The following is a 13612-nucleotide window of genomic DNA, read 5'->3' as shown; positions in this document are numbered from 1 at the left end:
TCTCGAGAAGGTAGCTGAGGCAGGTACCTTACAGAGATGCCACTTTTAACCTAGCATATTCCAGAACCTAGATTGGCTTGCTTGAACATTCTTTCCCCATCAGTTCAAGACAGAACAGAACTGCAATCTGAAAAGGCAAGATGGACAGTACAGGCTAACATCTAGTAAGATGACATCATCTCCTTCTCCCATGGAAAAATGAAAACAAAAAATTATCCCATTTCCTTAATTTCCCAACATAATTTTGCCAAATATTCCACTGCTACCTATAGCATCTTCGGGTGGCAAGTCAATATTGTCGGTGTACAGGTACTCAAGAAAAGCACGATACACTGGATAGGAAAACTGATCTACGTCTATCACTTCCTTGTCGTCTTCATTCCAATAGGACTGGAACATAGTACGGAAGTGCTCACATCTGCAAGAAAAAAACATTGTAGAGCTCCTCAAATTTTGCACATTACAGAAGAAATATAAGCCGCACATAATTCCTTCAAAATGGTCCGCTCTCATTCCCCAGCAACATTTTTGCCACTGTGAACAATCCTAGGATTTTTCTATTAGTCCAAAATCCAACCTGCTAGTCCCTCCAGTGTAGCCAGGATCCCTAACTTTCAGTCATGCCAAGTGGTCGTTCCAACATTTCCAGAAAATATCAAGTTATGGAAAGATGATCTTTTTTATGATATAGGTAGTCTTTGACATGACCATTTAACAGCCTTGTTCAGGTAGTGCTGAAAAAAGCATCTCACAAAAAAGGTATCCTCATACATATGACTGATGTAGTATCCCCATGGTCAAATTCAGGCATTTGGCAACTGGCATGTAATTTATGAGCATCTCAGAGTCATTTGGATCACCATTTACGAGCTTCCTCAGGACCTCCAACAAGCAAAGTCAATGGGGAAATCCAGATTCACTTAACAGTGATTCACTTCATGACTGTTTAACAACCACTGCAAAAAGTCACAAAACTGGACGTGACTTAACAATATTGCTGAACAACAGAAGTTCCGTCCCAACTGTGATTGTAAGTTGAGGACCACCTGTACACCACAAAAGAAGTGTCGGCATCTTATATATTAAAATTAATACGGTAGCTTAAGCTTCAAAAATGTCTTTTTTCTGTGGAGCCTTTGGTGTTCTATGAGTTTGGTTGTTTGCTTGCAGTCATTTCATTACCCAACTAGTTAACATCATCAGTGCAAGTGAAAGAGGGATTTGCTCTTTGTTTATATACAGTAGTTTGCCCTGTCAGTTTTTGGTAGGGCTGTGGTTTTCTCCCTAGTAGTTCCCCGATTAGGATATTGTTTTGTGTTTGTTTGTCTGATGATAATCCCAGTGTCAGCTGCTGGAGAGGACATGTTTTTGACTGTTTGTTTCCTTCTTAGCTTATTATTGTCTCTTTTGAATGGTGTATAAATATGATTTATTTTTGTCTATTGACGGCTGATTTGTCCGAATGCCAAGCTTCCAGAAATTTCTTAAGAGTTTTTAGATTTAGCTTGGTCTACCTTTAACCTTTTTTTCTACATACTGACTTTTCAATCAGCCTAAAATTTGATTTTTATGAATATTAATTTGGATCAGTTATTCAGTACTAAAAACGCACATATCTTTTGAAAATACTAGTTCAGACATATTCACAACAAACAGTTAAGATCCTGATTCTTCCTAATAGCTATTTTCACCTGAGTAATTAAAGCTATATTTTTTAATTTAGTATTCCACAAAAACTGTAGCCTAAAAATGAAAGATTACCCAGTGCTTTTAATTTTAATCAAATTTAAAGTATCTATTGAAGTATTAACCTATTCTTAATCTTATTTTATTTCAACATCTATAATATATTAGGCAATTAAAAAAGATGTAAAATAGCAAGTTCATTAAAGAAGCAAAATAAAATACAGTAGCTAAATTGGTAAGATGATTTAGGCATTTGCTAACCATCTGGATGATTAGTTATAAATATTACCTGATTTTTAAAACAGCTTTATGTACATAAATGAATTTTCCATCTACTCTAAACTTTAGATCTGATGTTTCAGGACTATCAAATTCTCTCTTCAGAGACTCCGTCACTGTTAAAAATTCCTCATGCTCTGTAAAAACAATTATAATACCAAAAGAACATAGAGTCAATTCATGCCAGAATTCAACAGTTTTACACACAAAAGTTTTTGTTAGCTTTACAAAAGCATTCCTGTACTGTATCAGGGGTGAAATTCAGCACCACCTCGGGGGAGGTGGTAGGGACAATTTGAATCAGTTGGACCCGCCCTCTCCCGCCCACCGTCTTCCTTTTAGAGACTGAGTCCCACCAAGTCACGCTCACCAAGCCACACCCACAGAGCCCGTAGGGAAAAGTTTTGAATTTCACCTTGACTGTATCCCATAAAGGCAAAGGTGATCAATGATCCAAAATTGTATGGAGTACAGATTTTTATCAATACGCTACTTCATTAAGATTTCTACATGACAAGGAAATACATCATTCTTATCAAAAAATTGTGTCCCATGTAACTGGGCAGATCTGAAATATGAAACAAGTCTGATTCTAGAAAGGAGTTATTAAAACAGAATAGTATGGCACCTTAAATTCTAACACAACCAATATTTGGGGTACTATGGTTCTCATCAGATGCCACGATTCATGTTTTTTTTTAGCTATCAGTATTTTGGTATTTAGGTAAATAAATCCGATTTGTCATACTTTCTAGTCTTCCAAACTGCCTGTACAGGAACAAACAGCAGCACCACGCGAAAAGCTTCCTTGACGCTTTCACAATGCTTCCGTTCCCATTTCTTATAAAAGCCATCACTTTAATTTTATGTTATGTGAGTTATGCTCACTGTATTCCAGCTCCACAAACCGTATTCTGTGAACATTATTTCCTGACCATGAATGTATAAAACCTCAAAACATAAAAAATTATATGTAAATTATAAATTATAAAATTATAACTCACAATGGCTTATAGGCATCTCCCACATCTGTCCAAGAACTTGGACAGATGGCTTTGGGAGTTGAGCATTGTGGGGAAAAGGTGCTATTGAAAGCCAAAACCATGAGTACTAATATTACTTTTATTGTAAGATCACAGCCTTTTGCAAATCTGAAAGCACTTCCCTTCTTCCCAGCCTTTATATACTGGAGAAGAAGGGAGGGTCAATTCTAAGATGCTTTCTCAAACTCCATTCATGGTTGAAGCTCAGATTTTGTTTATTATCCCATCCCACCCAAAAACCCTTCTGTCTAGACTGCAGCTCTTCTTCTTTACTCTCAAGGTTATTGTCACAGTCCATTACAGGCCTCTCCTACACAACCATCCACGAGTATGAGAAATTTTCACTTCTGCATCAGACATAGAATGAAACTAGTTCTCACCTACTGACAGGAGACGCCACATCACAGCAGGAGTGGAAAAGCAAGCAAACACATCATCTATGCAGGAAAAGTGGGTAACATGGGGCAGGACCACCGACTGCCCCCGACACTGACCCCACATGTACACTAAGCCACTCTGTGCTTTGGCAGCAGATGTGTGAGTAGAATGGCAAGCAGCAACCTCGACAACCCTACACAAGGATAAAAGCAGACCACAAGTATTCAGTGCCAGAGATGTCACCCTTGTCCAGTTGTTCTTATGTAGGCCGATCTCTTGGTGGCTGATTTTGCTTTCACTATCATTTTGTTCCAAAACTCAATCTACAGTCTTAAAGGTTCGGTACATCCTATAGATAATAGACTTACTGAGTAAAGAAAATGAAGATAAAGATGAGATAAAATAAAACAGAAAAGAATAGAATATGTAACTGATCTGTGAGCTCTTGTAGGCAGGAATGTACAATTCTGTGTCCAATTCTGGTCACCATGATACAAAAAAAGATGCTGAGACCCTAGAAAATATGCAGAGAAGAGCAACAATGATGATAAGGGGCATAGAGGCTAAATTGATGAACAGTTAAGGGAAATAGGTATGTTTAGCCTAACAAACAGAAGGCTTGGGGTGATATGATAGCTGTCTTCCAATACTTAAAGGGCTGTCATGGAGAAGTTGGGGGAGGGTCAACTTTTTTCCCAAAACACCTGTTAAAAAGCAATGGGTGGAAGCTCCTTAAGAGAGATCCAACCTGGATCTAACAAGAAACTTCCTGACAGTGAGAACAGCTTGCCGCTCGGTGTTGTGGATGTTTCATCATTTTTCAAGAGAAGATAGGACACCCATTTGACTTGGATGCTATAAGGCTCCTGCCTTGAGCAAGGGGTTGAACTAGATAACCTCCAAGGTCCCTTATAACCCTATGATTCTATATTGTGAACAACTCAGTTAAGGACCTGACTCTCCTTTGCCCTCTTAACCCTTTCCTCTTCAGATTCAGACAAAACGTTTTTTCCTATGTGTGCGCGCTAATGTTTGTGCTTACAAACAGCCCATAAACAGAGTCACTTGGTTGAGTTAGGCAGCTATGGAAATTGATTTCCTCATCCAGCTATCTGAAATTTAGTTAAGCAACAGGTGACTGATAAAAAGTTCTGAGCCCCCATATAGCTTTGGACACGTAGGATATAAAATAACTAAGGGGGCTTAGTTTCATTGCGCTTGCCATCTTTTATCTTTATCTTTGATTTGATTTGATGGCAAATTGTTTTGACTGTTGCGAGTTTCCCAGGGTCACCCAAGAAGCACAAGGCAGATGATGAATAACTTTGGAGAAAATAAACTGTTTCTAAGGGGGCAACCTTTTCTCTCAAGAAAGAAAGAAAGAAGCCGGTGAGAAAGATTTGAAGACTGGGAAATGATGGCCGGGGATTCTAGGCACTCTGAAGTGTTGAAGATCTGTGCTTTCCAGATGATTCTGGGACAAGACTCTTGAAATATCCCTGGGTAGGCCCTGACTGCAGTCCAGGGAAAATCAGAGTTGGCTGCAAGGTAGAGACAGCCTTGGGGCAAAGGAAATCAGGAGCTGGCAGCCCAAGAGAAAAATGACTGCTGGCATAATGAACATCCTAGCTCAACTCTATGAAGGTGGTTGTAGGAAAAAAAACTAACTATATCACATGCAAAGAAACTGTTTACATTCCTATTCCTATTTAGCTGAAGCAGAGAAGGGACGAAGGTATGGGTGGAAGATAGGTACTATGCATTAACTGCCTTAACAGAATACTGCATACGTTATTTCACAGGTATGAAAAGAAAACTAAGAAACCTGACTTTCTTTGTTAATAAACAGGGGAAGGGAATTAACATTGGCTTACCGGAATGTTCCTTTTCTCCTGTGACGTAGAGAGTCCAGAGAGAGTGGGTAGGTTCGAGTCCTCGGCCTATTGGACTGAGTCTGCATTAAAACTGAAGCTCCGCCCTGCACTGTGGCCGGGCCCCAGCTTTCAACAAAGCACTTGGCAGACTGGACGTGATTCTATAGTTGCAAGATAAAAAAGGACGTATATTATCGCTCCTCCCAACCCACACCCAGACCAGACGAATAAGGGTGGGACTGGACTACGCCACAGGAGAAAAGGAACATTCAGGTCAGCCAATGTTCATTTTCCTCCCTGTGGCTTCGAGAGTCCAGAGAGAGTGGGACATACCAAAGCTGGACTGTCCCTGGGAGGGCTGGTCCTATTCACATTGGCTCATATGAACGCTCTCTGTAGAACCCTCCTGCCAAAGGCTGCATCAGCCAACACAAAGGCATCCAATCAGTAACGTCTGATAAATGGTGATGGTGATGACCATGTAGCCGTTCAACAGATTTCTTCAATGGGTGCTTGAGTGGCCCATGCTGCCGTTGTTGTCACACTTCTGGTAGAGTGGGCAGTCACCCCTCGAGGCATAGGAAGAGACCTGATAGGCCTTAGATATGCAAGCTTGAATCCATCTACACACTGTAAACAGAGTCCTTTAAACCTATTGTGCCCAGCTGAAAGGACACAAAAAGTACCTCTGTATTACGGATTGGGCATGTTCTCCAGATCTATATTTTTATTGCTCTGCGAACATCCAGAGTGTGCCACACTCGTTCCAAATTATGCGAAAGATTGGGACAGAAATTTGGCAATATAAGTTCTTGGGCTCTATGAAACCTTGAATTGATCTTGGGGATGAAAGAGGTGTCTAACCTCAACACAAGCCTATCTGGGTGGAAAATACACAGATCCTCTCTGACTGAAAGAGCAGCCATCTTGGAGATTCTTCTAGCTGAAATGATGGCTACTAGAAAGGCTACCTTAAGTGATAGCAGATGTAAACTGATGGATCTGAGAGGCTCAAATGGATCACTAACACCTTTAACACTTTAGAGAGATCCCAAGTGGGGAACCTATGGATCACTGATGATTTAAGGTTTGAAGCTCCTTTCAGGAACCAACTGATAGTTTGGTTAAGACAAGGACCCCTTCCTATGAATATACAAGACAGAGAAGAGGGCAGCAACCTGCCCACGTAGGGTGTTGGCAGAGAGCCCTTGGTCAAGCCCTTCCTGTAGAAATTCCAATATTTTGGCTACTGAAGCAGAAGTGGGAGTGCACCACTGACAGAAAACCCTCCATGTGGTTTCATAAATGCAGTTGGCTGAAGGTCTCCTAGCTGCTAATATAGTGTGGATGACTCTTTCTGATATGTTTTGTTTCCTCAGAACTCTCCGCTCAACTACCATGCGGTCAGTTGGAAACACTGAGGCTCTGGATGAGTTATCTCCCCTTGGTGTAACGTAACTTTGTGAGGAAGAATCCTCCATGGCTGGGTGATTGAGAGATTCACCAGATCCACAAACCAGGGACATCTGGGCCAGTAAGGAGCCAGAAGTATGACCTCCGCCTTCTCCTCCAGTACCTTTCTGATGACCGCAGGTGGAAGCAGAAGAGGAGGGAAGGCATACAGGAGACCTTGAGGCCACCTGCTCCTGAGGGCATTGATCCTTTCTGCCCCGTGTTGCAAACCTGGTGAAAAAACTGGGGAGTCTGGCATTGTTTGTAGCGAACAGGTCCACAACCGGTAGTCCAAACTGTTGTGTCAGCTCCTGAAATAAAAGAGGGAGGATACTCCACTCTGAGGGGTCAATTCTGGCCCTGCTAAGTCAGTCCGCTTGTACATTTTCTACCCCAGAAATATATTCTGCTCTGATGGATAAGAGATTCCTCTCTGCCCATAGACCCAGACATTCTGCTTCCAACATTAAAGCCCTGGATCTGGCGCCACCCTGTTAATGTGTCTTAGTGGTGACATTATCAGTCAAAATGAGGATATGTGCATTCTGTATAGTGCTTCTGAATTTCTTGAGAGCCCATCTTACCGCTCTCAACTCTAACCAATTGATATTTTTTTCCTTTCTCCAAAACAGACTACTGGCCTCGAGCCAACTGTGACTGCAGATGAGCCCCCCAGCCAAAGAGACTGGTATCAGTGGAGGTGATCAGGTGAGGCGGCTCTTTGAATAAGTGACGTGCATTTATTGTCTGGGAAGACCACCCTAGCAATGACTGCTTGACTGACCTGGGGACTATGATTTTAAATGACAAATGGCTCTTGCCTGCCTTTTGGTAGAGCAAGAGGAACCACTGTAATTTTCTAGAATGCAACCTAGCCCAACGCACGATGGATATGCAAGAGACGATCTTGCCTAAGAGTTGGGAAAGAAGTGCCAAAGCGGTCTTATCCGCCCTTATGATCCCCCCAAGTTTTTGAAGACTATCCTTGCACTCCTGTGAAAGGAACAGCTTACAAGACATGCTCCAAGATGTAATAAACATCTGGTTCATATGAAATGACTCTTCTTGTGGTTAATTGAGAAACCATGGTCTTGCAAAAGGGAAACTGTCACCTTGGAGGCCCAGTCCTTCAAGGCCCAGTCCTTTGAGGATGACTGAATTTAGATATCATCCAGGTAACACTGCACCCTTACCGGGATGGTTCTTAAGTGAGATACCAAAGCAGCTGGAATCTTAGTGAAAACTCTCAGGGCAGAAGATAGAGCAAAGGACATAGTCCTATATTGAAAGTGTCTCGCAGTATAACTGAAGCGTAGAAACCCCCTGTGCTCCTGGCAAATACTGATATGCAGGTAAGTCTCTGTCAGATCAATTGAGGTGAGGAGGTCACCCTCCCTGACACTCTCCAGAATAGATTGTAGCGAATGCATCCTGAAACACTTATAACATAAATATTTATTGAGCCTTTTAAGGTCAAGAATAGCTCTCCACTGGGCTTCCGGTTTGCAAGGCTTCGGCAGCAGCAGGAATCTGCGATTGTGCGCGGTTCCCGCTGCGCTCGCCGCCAAAGTGCCTCCGATCCAACTGGATTTGGAGGATATGGTTACCCCGAAGAGGCAACCGAACACAGGGGAGATCCGGGTAGGGGTTTGGGGGTATCACAAACCCCCTCCTCAGCCAGCTAAACTCCGTTTTCCCAAGGCTGTGGAGTGGCGGTCAGCAATGGCCGCCACAAAGAAGCCTGCAGCCGGACAAGATTGTGCAGGAGGAAGTAGGAGAAAGTGAAAGTTTTTTGGCTGAACCGGGACAATAAGGAACCTCTAAATACCCTGGAAATTTAATCTTTTGAACGATACATTGTTTCCCAAGAAGACTGTAAAAACAGCGGAAGAAAGTTGAAAGGGAAAGTTATTCTTTCTCACTCTCCTTCCCTACGGAAATAGCAGATGGAAATCTGAAAAACCTGCTTGGGCACAGAAGGTAACTAAACTTGAAAATTAAAGCCAAGGGGATAAAAGATTTTTGAACATTGGATTTAAAAATTAAAATCTTTTTGCTATAAGTGGGAAGGAAGAGGTAAAGAACTTATTTTAAGATTGTACTGGAGAAGACTGCTTGGCGTTTACAAAACCAGAAATAAATGGCAATAAGACTTCTAAAAAATTATTTTGGAACTGTATAATTGAATTCTACCCCAGGAAGAGAAAATATAAAAAGAAGAAAGTGCTAAATAAAATAGTTTGTCTTGATTTGGACTGCTTTGTGACTTTGTGACTTTTGGAAACTATTTCTTGAAAGTTTAAAAATATTTGCGTTGGGTTTTTTTTTTAATCTTTCTTCTCTTGATAATGGCATTATCTGTTGAAGAATTGCAAATGGAATTTCAAAGGTTAAAAGAAGAGGAACAAGAAGGCAAGGGCTCTTCTGGATCTATTTTTCATTTTTTAGAAATGGCGATTTCTACCTACCAGGAAATACAACAAGAAAGTTGGGATGAAGAAGAAGAAGCCATCTTTCATGGACAAATAATCTTAATTGAGGAAGAAAAGAGAAAGGGGGGAAAGAAAATGGAGAATTCAGAACTTAAAAAAGCAACCAAGAAAGGGAAAAATAAGGTGAAAAATCGATACAATGTCAGAAAGCAACAGAAAAGAGAAATACAACAGAGAGGGGAGACTAAGAGAGTGGAGATTGAGAGATGGGGGGGCAAAAAGGCTAGAATTGATAAGAAAGGAAGGGAAAAAGGGAAGAGAAGTCATAAAGGTTTAAAACAAGATGTTAAAAACAGGGTTTTTTCAGAGACAAAGGGTAAAATATAAATTAAAAAAAAGATTCTGCAAAAGTACATAAGACTGTATTGTAGATATTAGTATTTGAAATCAAGTTAGAAAACTGAAATATTACATGAGTTAATAATACATTAAAGGGAATGTATAAAAATGTCTAAGATTTAACAATAGAGTTTAATTTCCTATGGAACATTGTTTTTGCTATATTATAAGCATATTTTTCTTCTTTTGTTTTACTATTCTAAAATGTAGTACTTAGAATGTACTAAGCAGAATCAGTATTGAAAGTATGTATTATTTTAAGTGTTAAATTTAGGGGAAAGATAAAAATTTGTCATACTTCAACCAGTGATTACAGGAGAAATATTGTATTAGAAAGAAAAGATAAATAGATAATTGAGAGAGAACGGACAAAAGATGTAAGTATAATTATCTAAATTGAGATGAAATAAATAAAATAGAATTAAGAGAGTGAATAGAAGAGAGAAAATATATAGAAAATATAGAATGTTAAATAAGATATAAAATAGTATATTAGGTGAGCATGAATTTGATTTATGTCTGTACAAAAAGATGTAACCTGGGGTTAAGCCACTTTCCAAAAAGAAGTTTTATGTATTTATGTTTTGTGTTTTGTTTGTCTATGTTTGAATTAATAAAACTCTAGAAGAATGTTGGAAGAGAATAATGAAATTGTAAATAAGACAGATGGATACAATGAATATATAGAATTCAAGGCAAAAGAAATATAATTAAATAGAAGGAAAGGGAGAAATAGAAGGTGGGAAAAGATATGAAGTTGAATATGTAAGATAAATATGTATATCAAATTGTGCTTGTATGGAAATGTGATAATTTGGAATTATGCTGTCTCTAAATAAGATGTTTTATTTGTTTTTCAGAAAAGATGTTTTATGTTTTTATATTCTAGGTTTTGTTTGTCTGTGTATTGTTTTTAAAAATTAATAAAATTTGTTTTTTTAAAAAAAGAATAGCTCTCCACTGACCACCCTGGCAGCTGCCTGATGTGTATGCTGGAGGGACTGTTCAATTCTTTTATCCTCCACCTTCAATGCTTCCTCTAGATCTGCAGGGTTCGATGAAGATGATACCAAGGCTGCAATCAGACTATCCACTGATGGCTCCTGCAGTGAGCTAGTAAGTTCAGGCCCCATATAGAAGTAGCAGCGTTCGTTAGCCAATATGGCCACTGTGCCAGGAGAGTCCAGCTTTTTTAAAATTACATTTAAAAATAATCTTGGGGCTGGAACCATTACAGGGCTTACAGTTGGTTCAGCAAAGAATTGGTTTGGAAGAGCTGTTGTATCACCCTCTATGTCCCCATCAGCCTCTGGCCTCAACTGGGCCGTCTTTCTAGCCTTGAACAATAAGACATGGAACTTAGGGGATTCAAAGAGACCAAAGAAGGCTGGTCTCTCAGAGGCCATGTCTTCATCCTCAGAGAAGTCAGATTCTCTCATCTTCCTCTGGTGCTCTAGCTGGGAGGTTATGGATGGATGGGTCAGGAGAAGCCCTGTCCCTCAAGGATTATCTACTTCTAGAATGGATGGAAGGCTCCAGGTCTGAATATTCAGACGCCACAGATTCAGGCCTTCTCATTGCTTTAAGGCTTTCCACAATTCCCTGCCTAATTGCTTTTGAGATAATTGCCTCCATGTGAGTAGGCAATTCTTGTTCTGCCCCCACAGGGTCATGCAGGCCTGCATAAAAGTTCCTGGTCTAAGTCTCTTAGGAAAAGGTTCCCAAGAATCATCCTGGAAGGCTGTGTGAGGATCCCTTTTGTAATTCCTGGCTCCTTCTAGAAGCTGAGGCTCAGCAGATGCAGATGAGCCATCAGGGGACCAGGCCTGTAAATGAGGCTTATATGTAGTAGTAGTAGGCCCAGGCTCCATCTGTAAAACTGGGGGCTGAAGCTGATTCATCTGGGGATGGTGATCTGAGGCTCCTCCTCCCAGTCATATGCTGGCTTTTCTCAACTTGTTTTTCTAGTGCTTTTTGTCTTCTCTTCTACCCTGGAAGGCTTTTTAGGTTCAGGAGCCTTTTTCTTTTGCCTGCCTCTAGAGCTACCCCTACATGTAGAGGGGCTATGGCCACCTTCCTGTTCTGTATCCGCTATCTTAGCTGGTGGGTTAGGGGCTGTAGAACTGCCAGAGGGAGAGGTGGATTCCTGGTGTGGGAGAGGATGAAGAGTTACTTTCACATGTAACTTCTTACCTTGCCCTCTAGGCCCCATCCAGAATAAAACAGTTCCTCTAACCTCTGAACCGGTGAAGCAGGCCTGGAGAGGCCTATTGTTGGGCTGCAGCCACGCCCTGCTGGTCAACCACAAGCAAGGAAAGGACCTGTGTACAGGTCTACTGTCACACCATGCAAACCTTCAGTGCTGTGACCATTCACCCAGCACTGGCAACATGGCCAAAACTGCCACCACCAGCTGGGCCTTCATGAATCCTCTCTCTTCCACGCCAACCACTGCCAAACAATTGCGCCGCCCAGCTGGGATTGGGCCGACTGCCAGATGAAGTGGACTGCTGCTGCAAAGCGCTCCTCTTTTTTATCGGGGCTGGTCGCCCGCTCTGCCACATGGTGCTGCGCTACTGCGCTTTGCAGCTGATTTCAAATGGGATGATCACCTGTGCTGCTGCCGTGCCACCACGCCAAATAGCTAAGGCCTTTATTGGGCCAATCGCTGGAAGCTGCTCCAACCGCTCCCACACAGTCATGGTTTAAAATGCTATAGGGCAGCCACCCTAAGCGTTCCCACCAAGACTGGGAGGGGGTAAAAACAACCCTCTCTCCTGGCTGCAGTTCTCCAAATTGCTGTTCTTTCACTTTTAAAACTCTTTTAATGCAGAAAAAGGCCTCCACTTGCAATGCAAAGTGGAGCCCCAGAATTCATGTCCGTCCTGGCTGGACTGAGTCGAAAACTGGGTTGTGGCCACGGTGCAGGGCAGAGCTTCAATCCATGTGCAGACTCAGTCCAATAGGCCGAGGGTTCGAGCCTACCCACTCTCTCTGGATTCTCGGAGCCACAGAGAGGAAAATCAGGAAGAGCCTTTTTGTACTATATATTGGATTATTCCCCATGAACCCAAAATCCTCATTAACAAAATGCATGCATGAATCTGTTTTCCAGAGCCATGAATTGGAGGTTGCTGATACAACCCTAATCCCAGCTCACCAAGCATTAGCTGCAGTGGCATTTACCTCTCCTTTTCCATCATGATTTGCACTGGGCTGAGATGGTTGCTTTTGTTGCCAGTCCCCAACTGCCCATAAGTGTTTGCTCCCCAGGCATACAGTAAACCCTCATCTGTTAGTGCTAGCGTGTGTGCATAGCCACAGACAATCTGCAAATAAGTTTGTAAAGAAGGCAGGAGTTAGTATACATACCACTCCAGGATAGCAGTGAAAGGGGTTTATCACTGAAGCATAATACAAGCTGCATGCTTGATATGCTAGAAGAGAAACCCTTACAGAAGGCATAAAAACTTCAGTTATTAACAGTTTTATACCATATTTATACCATATCAATTGGGCTAGTCTCTAAAAACTGATTGGTAATTCTTCAATCCCAAATCTATACCCCTGCTAGGGCTGTGCACACTTCCACAATTATTAGAGGGAAACAACGACCTCTAGCGAACATAGCATCTTTCTGCTCTTCATGAAATAAGATCAATCTTTTCCAGGTTCCCACACAAGACTGAAAAAGGATATTTATGGTTTATGAATTCACCTTAATTATAATGAGTGGGTTCCCTTAGGTAGCAGCTTCCTTTTATAATCTCCAAGTCTGCAAAATGTGGGCTGCTTTAATGAAGAGCAGAGGTGAGGTATTCACAGGACATCTGAAGCATATACAGGTAGTTCTTGATTTAGAACCGCAGCTAAATGATAGTTCAAAGTTATAACAAACTTGAAAAAGGTTAGTTATAACCCATCCATGAAGTTATGACTGCTGCACTACCCTTGCACTCATGTATTTGTGTTTTGGGTGCTTGGGAGTGGGCTTGCATTTATAGCTGTTTGCAGCATCCAGCAATCATGTGATCACATTTTGCAACATTTTTTTTTTGTTTTCTAGCAA

General features: G+C 41.3%; 1 protein-coding gene across 2 annotated transcripts in view; it reads right to left on the bottom strand.

Moving 5' to 3' along the window:
• The window catches only part of RCBTB1 (RCC1 and BTB domain containing protein 1), a 32986-nt gene that overhangs the window by 3036 nt on the left and 16338 nt on the right, over nt 1-13612 (bottom strand). For both annotated transcript variants that reach the window (XM_026707659.2, XM_087919439.1), the window contains exons 7-10: nt 12730-12872; nt 3389-3579; nt 1976-2102; nt 267-418 (exon numbers count right to left, since the gene is read on the bottom strand). In XM_026707659.2, coding sequence (XP_026563444.1) covers nt 267-418; nt 1976-2102; nt 3389-3579; nt 12730-12872 — 613 coding nt within the window. The remainder of the gene's footprint in view (nt 1-266; nt 419-1975; nt 2103-3388; nt 3580-12729; nt 12873-13612) is intronic.

Source organism: Pseudonaja textilis, chromosome 1 (assembly GCF_049901715.1).
Source record: "Pseudonaja textilis isolate UNSWEBS1 chromosome 1, rPseTex1.2, whole genome shotgun sequence".
Lineage (NCBI taxonomy): Eukaryota > Metazoa > Chordata > Lepidosauria > Squamata > Elapidae > Pseudonaja > Pseudonaja textilis.
The sequence above is the reverse complement of the archived record's forward strand: the minus strand, read 5'-3'. Positions and strand labels throughout refer to the sequence as shown.